Source organism: Vipera berus (assembly GCF_964194415.1).
Source record: "Vipera berus genome assembly, chromosome: 4".
In the NCBI taxonomy this organism is placed as follows: Eukaryota; Metazoa; Chordata; class Lepidosauria; order Squamata; family Viperidae; genus Vipera; species Vipera berus.
The window spans coordinates 72,200,505-72,217,987 of NC_138206.1; the positions used below are offsets into that span (position 1 = coordinate 72,200,505).

Sequence of the window (17,483 nt, forward strand, 5' to 3'; positions counted from 1 at the left end):
CGGCACTCGGGATTCGACCCGCCAAACTGCCGACCTTCCAATCGACAAGCTCAGCGTCCTAACCCACTGAGCCACCGCTCACCGCTAACAACCTAGCTGCCTACAAATAGCCCAATGTGGACCGCTGGATTTATTTAATTATTATTAAGCGCCTTAGTTACCCTAGTACCGTTCTGTTCGCCCTCAGGGGTGCCCCCCCATCCTGGGTGCGACCTGCCTCATTTTCCACTCTGCCTCTTGATGAAGGGCCCGATTGTTGGGACCCTGAGAGATGGCTGGGCAGGAACAGGGGCCTCAGGTATAAATTTAATAAGAGACCCCTGGTTACTTTTCTAGCTAATTTTTTTGTGGGGTTAGGGAGGGGGGAGGGTCGTGGTTGGTTGGAAATGGGGGGTAATCCACCAACCATTGTTCAGGCCAGGCCTGGGACAGATCGCGTAGGGGAGGAGCCGGGGTAAGTTGCCTCCGGAGCGGGTTGTGGGATTACCTATTCCCACGACGTTAGGGAATGGCAGCAGGTGTATGAACAGAGGGCCGTATCGATATCCGGGAGGGCATCCCCGCTATCTACAAGCGGTGAGGCGCTCCGACCCTCTGTCTTCACCCCAAGGCCCCGGGAGCGAGGATGTGCAGCCACCTGAGCTCCGGCTGGTGTACCTGAACGCCAGGTCCGTCGTTAATAAGGTTCCTCTCGTCCGGGATCTGGTCGAGGGTGAGCATGCGGACCTGGCTTGCATCACGGAGACCTGGTTGGGCCCAGAGGGTGGTATCCCCCTGGTTGATCTTTGCCCACCAGGCTTCCGGGTGCTACACCGGCCTTGGACTCAGGGCAGGGGTGGGCATTTTGTTTAATCTTTTTTAATTTTTGTATTTTGTCTTTTAACATGTACTGCCCTGTTCACCGCCCTGAGTCCTTCGGGAGAAGGGCGGTATACAAATAAAATTAATAAATAAAATAATAAATAAATAATATTTCTGTGTTTATACAACCCAGGAGTGTATTAGCTTTTCTGGCTGCTGCTGCACACTGCTGGCTCATAGTCAATTGATCGTCCACTAGAATTCTAAGGTCCCTCTCACAGTTAATGTTTTTAAGCCAGGTCTCACCTAATCTGTACATATACCTTTGATTTTTCCTGCCTAAATGTAAAACTTTGCTATTCTCCACACTGAAACTCATTTTATTGGATAGAGCCCTTCGTTCCAGTTTGTCAAGATCTTCTTGAATCCTGAGCTTGTCTTCTGGGGTGTTGGTTTTTCCTGCCACTCTAGTGTCATCTGCAAATTTGATGAGCTCCCCTTCATTCCCTCATCTAAGTCATTAATAAAGATATTGAAGAGTACTGGGATTAAGATGGAGCCTTGTGGTACCCCACTTACTTCTCTCCATGTGGATAAAGTACCATTGAGGACTACTGAGTACGGTTTGTCAGCCAGCTACAGATTTATCTGATGGTGTTGTTGTCTATCCCACCTTTCTCTAGCTTACTAAGCAACAGGTTTTGGTCTACTTTGTCAAATGCTTTATTGAAATCTAAGTATACTATGTCCACAGTGTTTCGCTGGTCTACTAATTTAGTCACTTTACCAAAGAATGAAATAAGATTGGTTTGGCATGATCTGTTTTTGACAAACCCGTTCTAGTTAATCATTATAATTTTGCTTCTAGTTGTTTGCAGATGTGTTTTTTAATTATCTTTTCCAGGATTTTCCCAGATATTGATGTTAGTCTGATTTGTCTGTAGTTTCCTGGGTCTGTTTTTCCCCCCTCCCCTTTCTTGAAGATAGGAACCACGTCATCCCTTTTCCAATCCTCAGGTACTTCCCCGGTGCTCCAGGATTTTTGAAAGATATGGTGCAACGGTTCTGAAATAACATTTGCCAGCTCCTTCAGAACTCTGGGATGTAATCTGGTGACTTGTATTCATCAAGGTCGGATAGGTGTTCTCTTACCATTTTCTTATTTTTTTGTTTCTAGTTTACCTTTTGCGGTAGTAGGGTGTTTTTTTTGGTATGTTGGGCTATAATTTCATTTTGTGTGAAGACTGATGCAAAGAATGAGTTAAGCAGCTGTGGTTGGATTATTTTCTATTGTTTGTGTTTGCATTATATTGAATTTCAGCATGACATGGTCACTTTCACCCAAGGTTCTGGCAACTTCAATTCTATCATTCTTGATTAGTAAGGATTAGGTCCAGTATAGCTTTACGTCTAGTTCCCTTCTCCACCTTTTGGGTGAGTTGTCGGCTAGGTTGGTTAAAAATCTGTTTGATCTCCCACTCACTGCAGTTTGTCTCCAAGGTGCTATCTGGATAGTTGAAGTGTACCATTACTACTGTGGTATCATTCCTACATACATTTGTTAACTGGTTGGCAACGAGTTCATCTATTTCTTCCGATTGGTTGGGTGGCCTGTAATATACACATATGGCAATGTTACTTTTTTTTCTTTTTATATTGACCCATATACATTCTGGAGGGATTTTATCTTTGATCACCTGCATTTCTGTAGATATGTAGTGTTCTCTTACATATAGTGCAACTCTCCCTCCTCTTTTTGTAGATCTATTTCTTTTGAACAATTTGTATCCATCCGTCAGTACATTCATGGGTTTCTTCCTATCAGATTTCTGTAATGCCAACTATGTCATACCTGCCCTCATGTACTATTGTTTCTAGTTCACTGTTTGTTCTCCAAGCTTTGAGCATTTGTATATAAGCATTTAAGACCTTTATGTCTGTCCGTGGGTATGTTTCCTGAATCTCCTGATTGTTGTTTAAGAGTTTTTTCTCATCACTCCCACCTCATTGTTTGATTTGTTTTGTTGGGATTTATGATTGGTTTGGGGTTCTAGATTGTAAAAATTGGTCATCCTTCCCCCTCAATTTTAGTTTAAAATCCTCCTGATGAGTTGGGCCAGTCTTTTTCCGAGTACATTTTTCCTTGTTTTCATGAGGTGCAGTCCATCCCTTGCCAAGAGTCCTTCGTGTAGGAAATGCAATCCACGATCCAGGAAACCAAAGTTTTCTTGCGACAGCAACCCTTTAGCCAATGATTTATTTCTAGAATTCTTTTTCCCCTCAGTGGGAGTTGGCCTTTCATTGGGAGTACTGATGAGACAACTACTTGTGCTCCTAGCTTTTTAACTTTATTGCCTAGTTTATAATCTCTCACTATTGTACTCAGGTTCCTTGTTGTGTCATTTGTCCCAATGTGGACAAGGAAGAAAGGTTAGTAATCTGTAGGCCTAATTACTTTGGTTAGGTTCACAGCCACATCTTTGATTTTTGCTCCAGGGAGACAACATACTTCCCTGGTTTGTATGTCTAGTCTGCAGATGGCTGGTTCTGTTCCTTTGAGGATAGAATCTCCTATTAACAACACTCACCTTCTTTTTTGGGGGGGCTGCAGTCTGGGTGCTTTTCAGTTTATCTCACATGTGTTTGTTCATGCAACTCTTTTAGGGATGTTTGGTGTTGTTTCTTTGCTAAATGTCTGCATGTTTTCCTTTGAGGGGGAAGTTGTAGGTCTTCAAAGATTCTGGAGCACTGGGGAACTATCAGAAGACTGGAAGAGAGCTGATGTAGTTCCCATCTTCAAAAAAGGGGAAAAAATAGATCCAGGTAACTACAGACCTATCAACCTGACCTCAATACCTGGGAAGATTCTGGAAAAGATAATCAAACAACAAATCAGTGAACACCCAGAGGCAAACAAAGTCATTACTAAAAGCCAACATGGGTTTGGCAAAAACAGATCATGCCAGACAAATCTTTTTTTTTTATTGAAAAGTTTTATTGAAGTTACAATATTATCCCCTCCCCAACCCACCCCACAGCCCCTCCCCCACCCCCACTTCCCAAAGCTGAGTACAGGTTTACAAATACAAAATAATCATAATCTATCTAACATTAACCAACTATATAAATAACCAAATACACAATGCACTTTAACCCATCTATAACATCATTACAAACAAACTACAAGTATCCAATTTATACTAATACAATAACAATACCATATGATATATACATTATTGTAACTAATAATAACAATAAAAAAGACTTATTCATAGGCTAAATGGAACTTTTTGGTCTCATACTTTTTCTGAATATAATCTATCCATCTTCTCCAAATCGAAATGTATCGTTCTTGTGAGTGATAATTCAAGTAAGCCGAGATCTTAGCCATTTCTGCTAAGTTGGACACCTTAAGCGTCCATTCTTCTATAGTAGGCAGGCACTTCTTCTTCCAATATTGCCCTACCAATAACCTCGCTGCTGTTATGAGGTTCAACATCAAATTAATTTCTTTAATGTCACCATCTGTAATAACACCTAGTAAAAATAATTGTGGGGTAAACTTTATCTTTCTCTTAAAAATCTTTTGCATGTTCCACCAAATTTTGATCCAAAAAGCTTTAATGTTTCTACAAGTCCACCAAATATGAAAGTAGGTAGCATTCAAACTACCACATCTCCAACATTTGGGCTGTAAATTAGGATACATGCAAGACAGCTTCTTAGGGTCCAAATGCCATCTATAGAACATTTTATGGAAGTTTTCTCTTAAATTTTGGGCTTGAGCAAATTTCACATTTCTAACCCAAATTACCTCCCACACATCCAATGGTATCGGTTCTTGAATACTTTGAGCCCATTTCACCATGCAATCTTTGACCAATTCCGTTTCCGAATCTAATTCTATTAAGGCATTATAAATTCTCTTTATATGCGCTCGTGTTTGATCCTTAATCTGTTTTACCAAATTTTCATCCATCAGCGTCAAACCAACCTTCTGGTCTAATTTCCACCTGGCTTGCAATTGAGTGTACTGAAACCAGGATTGTACAATATTTTCTTGTTTTAGCTCAGCTAGCGACCTTAATTGCCAGTCGCTCCCTTCCAATCTAAGTAGTTGCTTGTAAGAAATCACATCCAAATTCACACCCATAGATATCCCCTCTATTGCGTGTCCAGGAATCCCCCAAATTGGTATTTTATAATTTAACTTGTAATAATACTTTTTCCAAACATGCAATATAGCACTTCTTAAAATGTGGGATTTAAAAGTCCTATCAACTTTTTTTATCATAAATCAAATATGCATGCCACCCATATAATAAATCCCATCCCTCAAGATATACTTTTATTAGTCAAATTAAGCCAATCACTAACCAATGTTAAGACCACTGCGTCATAATATAATTTCAAATTAGGCACGTTAAGTCCTCCTCTTTATGCCAGACAAATCTTATTGCGTTCTTTGACCAGATGACAAAATTATAGTGGACCAGAGGAATGCTGTGGATATAATTTACTTGCACTTCAGTAAGACATTTGATAAAGTAGATCACAACCTACTACTTGATAAGATAGAAAAATGTGGATTAGGTAGCATCACCACCAGATGGATTCGTAGCTGGCTGACTGGCCGTACTCAGCGTGTGGTCCTCAATGGAACTGCATCTAGATTGAGGGAAGTGTATAGTGGGGTGCACCAGGGCTCTGTTCTAGGCCCAGTACTCTTCAACATCTTCATCAATGATTTGGATGAGGGGATAGATGGGGAACTCATCAAATTTACAGACGATACTAAGCTGGCAGGAATAGCCAACACTCCAGAAGATAGGCTTAAGATACAGGAGGATCTTGACAAACTTGAATACTGGGCGCTATCTAACAAAATGAAATTCAATGGTGAAAAAAGTAAGGTTCTACATTTAGACAAGAAAAACCAAATGTACAGGTATAGTATAGGTGGTACCTTGCTCAATAGTAGTAACTGTGAGAGGAATCTTGGAGTCCTAGTGGACAATCACTTAAATATGAGCCAGCAATGTGCTGCAACTGCCAAAAAAGCCAACACAGTGCTAGGCTGCATTAACAGAGGGATAGAATCAAGATCACGTGAAGTATTAATACCACCTTACAATGCCTTGGTAAGGCCACACCTGGAATACTCCATCCAGTTTTGGTCACCACAATGTAAAAAAAAAAATGTTGAGACTCTAGAAAGAGTACAGAGAAGAGCAACAATGATGATTAGGGGACTGGAGGCTAAAACATATAAGGAATGGTTGTGGGAATTGGGTATGTCTAGTTTAATGAAAAGAAGGTCTGGGGTAACATGATAGCAGTATTCCAATTATTTCAGGGGTTGCCACAAAGAAGAGGGAATCAAGCTATTCTCCAAAGCACATGAAGGCAGGACAAGAAGCAATGGATGGAAACTAAACAAGGAGAGAAGCAACCTAGAACTACAAGAAACTTCCTGACAGTTAGAACAATTAACCAGTGGAACAACCTGCTTCCAGAAGCAGTGAATGCTCCAATACTGGAAGTTTTTAAGAAGAGACTAGAGCACCACTTGTCTGAAATGGTATAGGGTTTCCTGCCTGAGCAGAGGGTTGGACTAGATGACCTCCAAGATCCCTTTCAACTTTATTATTATTATTATTATTATTATTATTATTATTATTATTATTATTATTATTATTATTATTATTATTATTATTATTATTATTATTATTATTATTCCGCTGCTGTTCATCCTGTTGTCTCATGACTGTTGTGCTAGGTTTGCCACCAACCATATTGTGAAGTTCACAGATGATACAACAGTAATGGGCCTTATTCATGATGACAACTTGGAAGCTTACCACAAAGAGGTTGAGGGGTTGGTGAACTGGTGTAAGGAAAACAACCTAGTTTTAAATACCGGAAAAACCAAAGAGATCATTGTTGATTTCAGAAAAGGCAGGCACGGCCACACTTCTGTGTGGAGATGGTTACCAGCATCAAATATCTGGGTGTGCAGTTAACGAGTAGGCTGGCTTGGTCAGTCAACAGTGAGAAACTGGTAAAGCGGGCACAGCAGCGCCTGCATTTTCTGCATTGCATGAGAAAAGCACATCTTCCTTCTCCTATTCTTACCACTTTCTACAGGGGGACGATCGAGAGCATCCTGTCATACAGCATCAGTCTGGTTTGGAAGCATCACTGCTTCAGACAAGAAAGAAGTGCAGAGCGGTGAAGATGTCTGAAAAGATCATTGGCAGTTCCCTCCCCTCCATCCAGGACATAGCACAGAAGCGTTGCTTGAGCAGGGTCTGTAAGATTATCTGGGACACTATACATCCTCTTCATGACCTGTTTTCCTTGTTACCCTCTGGGAGGAAGCTTCGTGGTATCCGTAGCAGAACATCCAGATTCAGCCTTAGCTTCTTTCCATACAGCATTAACCTTGTGAACTCTCAAGCTTCCTCCTTCTGTTATATATTTAAGATGGACAGTATTTAATATTTGTTTATGTATAAGTAGGGGTGTGGGTCTATACATATGTTGTATATAGTATGTTTAGGTGTGCCTCATGTTTCTCTTTGAGAGTGGGCAACTTTCATTTTTGATGTGTGCCGTTGTGCCCACAGTAAAAAAAATGACAATAAAGGTTATCTTATCTATCTTATCTTATTATATTTCCATCTAGGGGAGCAATCGATTGTTCAGTTTTAATGGGCCTGCTTCTGTTTGGGTTAGATTGGGCAGTAGGGATTTGTTACATGTCTGCTGCTTCTTTCTTTGATTATTGTGTTCCCTTCTATGTGTGACATACCTTCATTTGTCTTCCTCCAAGGGTTTATCAGTAAGGTCAAATCCTCTGGGAGTTATTTGCTCATTATTTGGTTCTGTTCGGGTAAAGCTTTCTTTCGTAGATTGGAATTTGGCTAGTTGCCTCTAGATCCCTTACATTTTCCTCTAGTAGTTCACATAGTTTACATCTAATGCATGTATAATTTGGGTGTTCTTTGGGCATAAGCATATACATGGAACATGTATTGAATACAATAGTATCAGTTGCCTGTTCCATGAATTTGTTGACTGAAAATCCCTTTTTGGTTGGTGAATGTGCTTTTTCTGTTAGCCTTGTTTCTTCCTTCTCTGTTTTAAGTAATTGTGCCTACTTTTTTCCTATCCTTTTTCTACCTGTTTGTGCTCATTTTTCTATATTTATTTAACCTTCTTACTATTGTTAGTTTTATTTATCCTTTTCTTTATTTTTTAAGTTTTTGAGCTCCAATGCCTTTTTATTATTTTTTACTGGGGGTCTTCCCTCCCTTCCTATTGGGACCTCAAACTTAATTGTTTCCTCCATTTCCATTGCTCACTGCTCCGGCCTCTTGTTGGTTTTATCTGCCAGCTCCCTTCTTTCTTTTGGTCCTTGTCTCTGCTTCTGGTGAAGCCTCCGTTCAGCTTTCCGGTTGGCTCAGCTCCACTGTCTGGTCTGCTCCTCTCAGCCGGCCACTCAGCTTTAGAAATCAGAGCTCTCTAGCTTCAAGAGTCTCTGTTGCTGCTGCTGCGTTTCTCCGCCCCGCCCCGGTGCCCCCAAGTTTTGTTTTGCTTCTCATCCAAAAAGCTTCTTCAGTTCTGACTGGATGTTGGGGAATGGAAGGACACAGGAAGGAGTCTGTGTTGTCTGCATCTCAAACTGAAGTGCAAATGGTTCCTGTAGTCTGCAAGTTTTCTGGAAATCAGTTTCTGGATGACTGAGAATCTCCATAGACATTTAGCTGTGCACTTTGGGATGAACACCCTTTGAATGGTGAGGGAGTATGAACTGACAACACAGATTCATCCCTGGCAGCCTCTGCCTGTGTTCAGGGACATACAGCAGAAAACATCCTGCAGAAAGCACAGCTCCACAACACATTCCTTTCAGCAGTTCCAAGAAGGCTCCACATTTGTACTAATTAGGTCACTCTGAGGACACAGACAAACCTCCAAATGGCCTCAACAACTCTCTAAAACAGACATGTCAAACTCACGACGTCACGCAATGTATCAGGACAGTTTTGCCATTGCTGGCAATGGGGTGGGCACGGCTTCTGGATGACACGTCCGGCCCATGGGCCGGCAGTTTGACACCCCTGCTCTAAAAGAATACAGCTGTCTAAAAGGAATACTGTATAAATCCTTTCATTCCCTACCATCCAGTCAGAACTAAAGAAGCTTTCTGGATGAGAAGTGAAACGTTTTTTAAAAAAAAACACCAAGAAACTCGAGTTTGTAAAAGCACCATTGGGACACTGATTAACCTGTTGGTAGAGAGGAATGGAAAAATAGGGGCAGAATGGAGTCTCTCCTACTTTGAACTGGGGTAGACAGATCTCATATTTAATGCGTAGCTTTTAAATTCATAGTTAAAAACTGCTTTATTATTTAGTTATTATATTTATGTGTTGCTCATCTCACTACTGGAGGCAACTCTGGGTGGCTTATATATGCTTTGTTGTATGTGGGGTTCTCAAACACAGTGCTTGTCTTCAATTTTTTAAAGCTTCCATGTCTTTTCTCAGGAGCAAAAAAAGGGTGACAGAATAGTCTAACTCAAATCTAGGCCTTCAATTATCTTGAAATGAGTTCAGATAACCTATATTATAAAAACATTTTAATTTTGGTTTTATTACTATCTGAATCTGTTTTATGTTCAGGAGCAATGTTAAATTACAGACAGTTGTTTTGGAAAGCTTTGTAATCAAAACTGTAAGCTAATATTTTAAGAACATTTGTCAGGCTACCTGTTTGGCAACTCTGCCACATGAACTCTTAATTCAGGGTATCACAAAAGAAAAGGATGAGTTATTAACTCTTGATGTTTGTTTTCTTTCAGTGAAAATCTCAGAGGAATAAATACAATCAAGGTTATAAATTAAAATACACTGCTTATGTGTAAATGGATCATGGAGTTGTATCTTTCATTTAAACAAAACACAACAACAACCCAGGATTACTTCCTCCAGCCAATCAATCTTAAGCACTGTAGTAGTTAGCCCTATACTATCTCATGCCTCTCCAATGAACTATGTTATATGAACAGCTCACAAGGGATGTACAATATTAACAATCCTTTCCCACCCATTTATGGGGCTATTTCATTTTTCCCTGCCTATGGCACATATGGGAGTGAAAAAACTGACTACATTGGGAAGGAAGGAAGGAAGGAAGGAAGGAAGGAAGGAAGGAAGAAACTGAATGAGTTCAAATGGCAAAGGATCACCATCCAGTGCCTGACTGCATGCAGAGATAAATCTTTTCGAAAGGGAGAATATAGCTATATTATCAAATGCAAAATACAAGACGTGTCTCAATGCATTAAAAATGGGAATATTTTACAATCTCAAAACATAAAGGTAATTAAGGCTAAGGAGCATAAAAGATTAATATTGTAGTTCTATGCAAAATCACTTCTTGTATGTAAACTAAGAGCTTATGCACCGGAGACAAATTCTTTGTGTCCAATCATACTTGGCTAATTAAAAAAAATCTATTCTATTCTTTGGGAAAAAAATTCACTAACTTCAAGAGGATTTACAATGCTTGTGCATACCAGAAATGGAGAACCAAAGGCCCTCTAGCTCTTATTCAGGAATACTTCCTGAACATTAGCCAGGATGGCTAGATCTGATGGGAGCTGATCTTCATCATCTAGATTCTAGAGGGCTTTCAGTTAGCCCACCTTAGTACATAAGAATGAAATCTTGCTCTTCCTGTTTCAAACATTACCAATACTTGCAACTAAAACTCTGTTTAAACAATGGCAGAGGGATATCTCTAAGTTCATACGGCAGGGGGGGGAAACGAAAATTAGGTATAAAGATGCTAAGGAAAGAGGTGGTTTGGGTTTACCTGATTTGAAACTATATTTTGATGCTTTTGTTTGGTTTGGCTAAAAGAGTGGGTAAACCTTCAGAATAAGAGGTTACTGGACCTAGAAAGCCATGAATTAAGGCTTGGTTGGCATGGCTATCTGTGGTATAACAAAGTTAAAGTAAATGTTGATTTTAATAATCATTTTACCAGGCGTGCCATTTTGAGAGTTTGGATTAAATATAAAATAAACTTCTCTACAAAGATGGCACTTTGGGCTTCCCTGCAAGAAGCCTTTTTTAGAAAAGAGATGGTGATGAGGCCAAATTGGTGGACCTATGCTAAAATAATATCTTTCAACCTGGGTGAGCCTACCCTCAAATCTAAGGAGGAGCTAGAATCAGAAGGTCATGTCTGTCATTGGTTTACATATATGCAATTGAAAGAAAGATTCAAGTTAAATAAAAAGAATTATGGGTTTAATTTTGTTAAAATGAATTGGAAAGTCTACTATGCGGTAGTGATGAACATGTTATTGCTAAAGTTTACAAAATATTATTGAATTTAAATCTGGAAAATGAACACGTAAAACATTGTATGATTCAGTGAGCAAGGAATTTTAGGTACAATATAATGCTTGAACAATGGGAAAATGTGTGGAATAAAAAATTACATTAAATTATAATCTAGAAGAAAACTTTTACAAGATGATGTACCGTTGGTACTTAACACCAGACAAGTTATCAAAAATGTATAAAGGTATTTTAAATGGATGTTGGAAATGTGAAGAGTTTTACCATTTTTGGTGGATGTGTGATAAAGCAAGACAACATTGGAGTAGGATTCATATGCTAATACAGAAAATTCTTAAACTAAATATAGAAAGAAAACCAGAGACTTTTCTGTTGGGGCTAATAGACAAAGATCTGGAAAAAAAATATGGAACTTTGAAGTTATATATGTTGACAGCAGCAAGATTACACTTAGAAATGGAAGATTACATCGATTCCTACAACAGAAGAATGGTTACTAAAACTGATGGAGCTAGCAGAGATGGTTAGACTGACAGTATTGATTAAAGAAAAAAATATGAATGCTTTTATTGCCACGTGGAAACCACTTCTAGATTTTATGCTTGAGGTGGAAAAAAATGAAATTTTGATTGTGGGCTTTACCAATTAAGATAGATTTTATGTTACTGAAATGTCTAGTTTATATTATTTTGTAAAACTAAAAGGTTGAAGTTTGAAGTTGATACTCTATTACACCAAAGAAAGTTGGAAGTCAATGCCTTTTTTCCTTTCTTCTCCCTTACCTCACTTTTATATTCAAATTGCAAAGGATAAAGCCAATGCCTTGTGATTTGGAGGTATTATTAATAATAATATATATTAATGATGTATTGGTCAGATGTAAAGGTAGATCTACAGTATGAGGTTTAATTAGATCTATTTATTAAATTGGATTTAACTTAAAGGTAAATTAAAAGTAATCTGTTCACTGACAAAGTTTAACTTTAACTTGTTTCAGGTCAATATCCATATTAAACTCCAAACGTAAATTTTTCCACCTTGACAACTTCTTAAAAATAATTCAATCTTTTAGAAGCAACCAATTTTTTTTTATTGGGCCAATTTCATTCCACATAGAAAGCTGACATTTCCACTCATTAAACTAAATGGGTATGACAGTGGTAAATGTCCCAAAAGATAAAAAAAAAATGCCTTCTTGTAATTTAAAGCCACACAGTGCATGGTAACATTAATAGTATTAACTTACCTTGAACAAAATCCTAGTCTTTTAGATACATTAAAAATTGAAGGTTTTTTTTTTCCAATTAAAAAGATAAACCATGTAGGGTTTATCTTTTGGTGGATTGTATGATGTGTGAGTTCTGGCACCTTTTTTTAACAAAAAAAAGCACTGACTATTTCTACTAGTCAGGTAATATTACCGTTTTTCAAACCTGTTCAAAGAGGCATACCTAACAATTAGCAAGAAACAATAATTTTGGAGACTGGTAAAATAGATTGAGTATGCTGACCAAATGTTGATTCTGGAATTCATTTCCTCAACTGATCCAAAAGAACAAAAGTTTGTTGACCCTCAGGACAAGCCTTATCAATGTACATTTTCCTTGGAGGTGTGTGGAAATAGCCTGAATTTCAGGAAGAGGATTAGTACTCTTTTAATACTTAATTGATAAGAACAGAACAAATGCAGTCAGCAAGATCTTCCCTTGACTGGATGCCTTCCAAACATGAAGAGTCTACAGATCATAGAATTGACTTCAGTCGATCTGGCCAATTATCAGTCATGTTATATGAGAATTATGGAAGCTACAGTTTTAAAATGTTTAGAGGGGACCAGTTTAGAGAAGACTAGGCTAGAAATACAACTTGAGATGGGCTAATAATATTTGCCCATCAGCAAAACAAAACATCAAGTTGCAAATGTTTTGCTGATGGGCAAATATTATTAGCCCATCTCAAGTTGTATTTCTAGCCTAGACACAGCTAAGCTTAAAAAGTGTAGGCATTTTTCAGTAACTATACACAGAATATTAAATGCAGAGCACAACACAAATATGAAACAGTGCGTATCTATTGCTGCATGTGCCATTAACTCCAGGAAGAAGTAAAGACTGACATCAATTTCCCAGTGTGTGTGTGACTGCACACACTCTCAGTGACACATGGTGATTTTGGGCCAGTTACCCTGTCTCAGCCCAGTCCACCTCACAGGACTGTTATTGTGAAGTAAGAGAGAAGTGTATTATGTATTTTCGCCACCTTGCTTTACTTATAAATAATAATAAATGTGGGATAAAAATCTAATTATAGATAGTAACAACAAGACAAAAACATCAGCAATGTATCAGTATCACCTCATTTCCTATTACTTAATAACTGAAATTAACTCAAGGAGATGAGCTTGGATATAGGAAATCAGCTCCAGATAGAACTTCAATTTCCTACTGTGAAGATTATTGGCTATCTTGCAGAATTACTTTAATGATATGATTCCATACTTTCTTAAGAAGTTGAATACAGAATCCAACTGTACTCTCTTAAAATAATTTTATTTACAAGACACATGGGAAAAAATGAAGATAAAAAGACAAACCATGAAGAAAATTTTCTTGATAACATTACAAGAGTGATTTGTTATTATCTTCTTCCACAATGGTGTTGGGTATTTTTGGGGAGGGGGAAACTTTCTGGTTTACTCTGCTGCCCCCGATATTCTCCAACTCAAGTACTAACTAGATCGAATTCTACTTAGCTTTTTGGATCTGTCAAAGTTGATTAGCATTCAAATTAAGCATAAATAAAAAACACAATTAAATAGATCAAGCATAGACTAATGTAGCATAACATAGTGAATTTTCAATGTAAGTTAAAAGAATAAACAAGAATTCAAAAATAGAGAAGCATTTTATGTAAAATATCCACATTAAAGTGAATATTTTAAAAATTAAAGTGCCAATAGTGGAATAGATAAAAAGGAATTGGTAAGCAAGGACTAAAAGTGAATTGACAAAACCTTGGGGTTTATGCTACTTCAGCTTTTTAAGAATTACCTGAAGAATGAATGCCAAATCCAATTCTTTTCTTAAAATATTTATTTTCCACAAAATATTCTGTGTCCTCATATTTCTTTATAACAATAGTAATGGGTATCCCTAGCTTATAAGAGAGACCACGGGGAAATATAACTGGTTATTGGTATCAGCCATTTTCAACTCCTAGTGACCATATAGATTTTCTCCATGATGATCTATCCCTACCTATTCTTTCAAGTCTCCAAATATAATAATAGCATTTAAGATATGACACATAAAAGAAGGAATAGGCTTATCTTCTTGCAGAATATAAATTAAAACTGCAAGGAATTATGTTCATGCTAGATATAAAGAGCTTTTTGACTGTATAATGCCAGCCTTTGTAACAGACTGAGCCCTTGAAATGGTGAATTCTTTCCTAGAGTTCTTCAACAAAGTCTGATGGTCATTTGTCCAACATTTCTGGTAGATCCAGTACTGAATAGGACATTGGATTAGTTGACTCTCATTGTCTCTTTCAGTTCTATGACTCCATGACTATGAGACAACATAATGAATATAATATAGAGTAAGTGCTTTTGTTAATCAAAAAGTGAAAAATAATAAATTAAATGAACTGAATTCTTGACTTAATGTGACTGATAATACAATAACTATATAAACTTAAGAAAAATAAGCCTACTTAACTATATTCATCTTAATTTAATTAAATAGCTTTATTTATTCTGTTACTTGCTTTCACAACAACTATCATGCTATTCAGAAGAACCACTGTTACTGTGCTTTCTTTACTGTGGAGGAACATATGTAATAAGCTTTGTCTATGCAATTATTAATGAACACTGCCAGCATTTTTGGTCACAGCTAGACCACAACAACATAATGGATATGGAGCAAATAAATGTTCCTTGAGTAAATTTGGAACAGTTCAAGGAGGAAATGTTAAGCACATATATTTAAAAATAAAGAACTACAGTTCCACTCCCTATACTTAGAAACACTGTACAACAAATCTAGTGAATTTTAAACTATTTTTAAATATTGTTCAACGCATGTTCTTTTAATCTTGTAAGTCAATTTTTCCAAGTGAAATTAGTTCAGAAGGAAAAACTTTCACATTATTTGTAATTTTGCTTGATGTCTGGACTAAACCTTTTTCCTAATCACATGATCAGTGGAAAACACTGAGCAGCAGCAAGAAAGTTAAATAATCATGAAACCAACAGGTTTTTTTAAACATTATTCAGTCCGTTTCATAAACAAGACTGTCACCAGGAAGAGAAAAACAGTTTAAAGCTGTTTTACATACATAAAGTGTATGTAAGCTAAGTGAGTAGAGGGGATCATTAGTCTTGAGCAGTTTTGGTAAGTTATTAGTTGCAACTTGTGACCAAAACACAGCCTTAAAAGTACATCTTGGAAATATTATATGACAATAAGTGGAGTATTTTTAAATTCAGAGCTAATTTGCACATAATTCACTTGGATGATTACCCAGAGATTTTGTGTATCAATATGATCATTTAAAAAAAAATCTATACCAGCAATACAAAAGTACTTGTTGTCCAAAACTGCTGGAAAGGTGATAATATTCCAGACAGTGTACAGAGGCTATAATTTGTGGTTAAGCAGGTCTGTTGATGTGTAACGTAGGTAGCAGCTTCCAGACTAAACATACTGGTGTATACAGGAAGCAAAGGGATTAAAGAGGCCTCTAGCAGGAACTTATTAATAAATGCCAGCAGAATTATCCAGAGCAGTGTTCTTCGGGACGCATGCAATGTTTATTTCATAAAGTTCTCCCTGATTATTTATTCAGCAGTCTCCTCCCCCCAATTAGAAGGATCACAAGTAACATTAACGGTAGTCTTGTCCTCCACCAAGACCAGTCCACGCAGGAAGGGGACGAGACTTACAGGCGATTGGAGCAGGCTGCGCTTTCCAGAAATCCTTGACCCGGCTGCACTATTCACTTAACAGGTTCATACCCACTCTTCTTTCATCGGCCGCCCCAATTTCCACATCCTGAGTGCAAAGGAGCAATCCCTATCGGGGGACGGCGTTGAGAACCGCGGGGATAACATCCAAGGGAGGCAGAGGCAGGCCGACCCATCGACCTTAGGCTCACCTGGTCTCCTGGTTGCTGAACTTCTTCGTCACCACCTTCCCCAGATCCAGCCCCAGGCGATCAGCCACGCGCTGGGACAAGTCCTGATGGGAACTCCCGCTGAAGAGCACGATGTTGGGCATGGCTGGGCACAGAAGGCCGAGACGGGTCGGAGCAGGGAAGAAGGAAGGGGAACGAAGCCACGCGAGGGAGAGAAAGAGAGAGCGGTCGCGCGCCGCAGGCCGACCAAATAACCGCGGCCCCGCCCCCTCCCTCGCGGAAAGCGCGCCAGAAGGTCGCCCTCCCCTCTGCCCGCCCCCATCGCTCGCCGGGGCCGCCGAGAGAACGGGACGGAGTGGGTGACGTTCTAGAAGGACGGCATTCGAAAGGGGAAGGAAAGGTCACGTGGGGGGAATGAGCCTGGAGATAGAAAAACATGTCTATAATAATGTAATAATCCCAGTTTAAACTTCCTGCGTCGATGGAGTCGTACTTGAAGAACTTGCGGGAAGGAGGGTCAAATCGTATGAAGATTTACCTTGGAAAAGTGTGCAGTTTAGGAATGCAAGCTTGTACATTTTTTATCTCTATGATGAGGGGAAGGCATTATGGATGGAAGGGCTGGGATGATGGGGAGCAAAGGTTGACGGGAAGGAGGTCCAGGTCGATGGAAAAGGGGTTCTGAAAAGGGAGGGAGCAGTTTGGCTGTAACTTGGTTGTTCTGCTGTGTTGGGAGAATTTGTTCCATGCTGATGGACTCACAGTTCTCTTTTTCTTAATTAGCTCACAAGTCAGGAAATTCTGTGCAGTTAAAATGTGCTACAGGTAGACCTCAATTTACAACCATTCATTTATTGACCTTTCAAAGTTATGATGGCAGTGAAAAAGAGACTTATCATCATTTTTCATACTTACATCATTGCAGCCATTTTGATCACATTGGTCATGTGATCAAAATTCAGGGACTTGGCAAATGGCATATATTTATGACACTTGTGCAATTATCACCATTTGTAACTTTCCCAACTGGCTTTTCAAGGATCAGAGGAAAGAATATACCAGGGGTGTCAAACTTGCAACGTCAGATGACATGTCGAGACATATCGTGACTTTTTTTCCATTGCCAGAAATAAGGTGGGCGTGGTTTTGCCATGATGCATCCGG

General features: G+C 38.7%; 1 protein-coding gene across 2 annotated transcripts in view; it reads right to left on the reverse strand.

The window, feature by feature from the left end:
• Positions 1-16,670, reverse strand: part of PRPS2 (phosphoribosyl pyrophosphate synthetase 2) — a 46,279-nt gene extending 29,609 nt beyond the window's left edge. Inside the window, exon 1 of one of the 2 annotated variants that reach the window (XM_081326248.1) lies at positions 16,341-16,670. In XM_081326248.1, coding sequence (XP_081182374.1) covers positions 16,341-16,462 — 122 coding nt within the window. In that variant the 5' untranslated portion in view covers positions 16,463-16,670. The remainder of the gene's footprint in view (positions 1-16,340) is intronic. The other variant, XM_081326249.1, reaches the window with a different exon arrangement.
• Between the last annotated feature and the right edge of the window lie 813 nt (positions 16,671-17,483).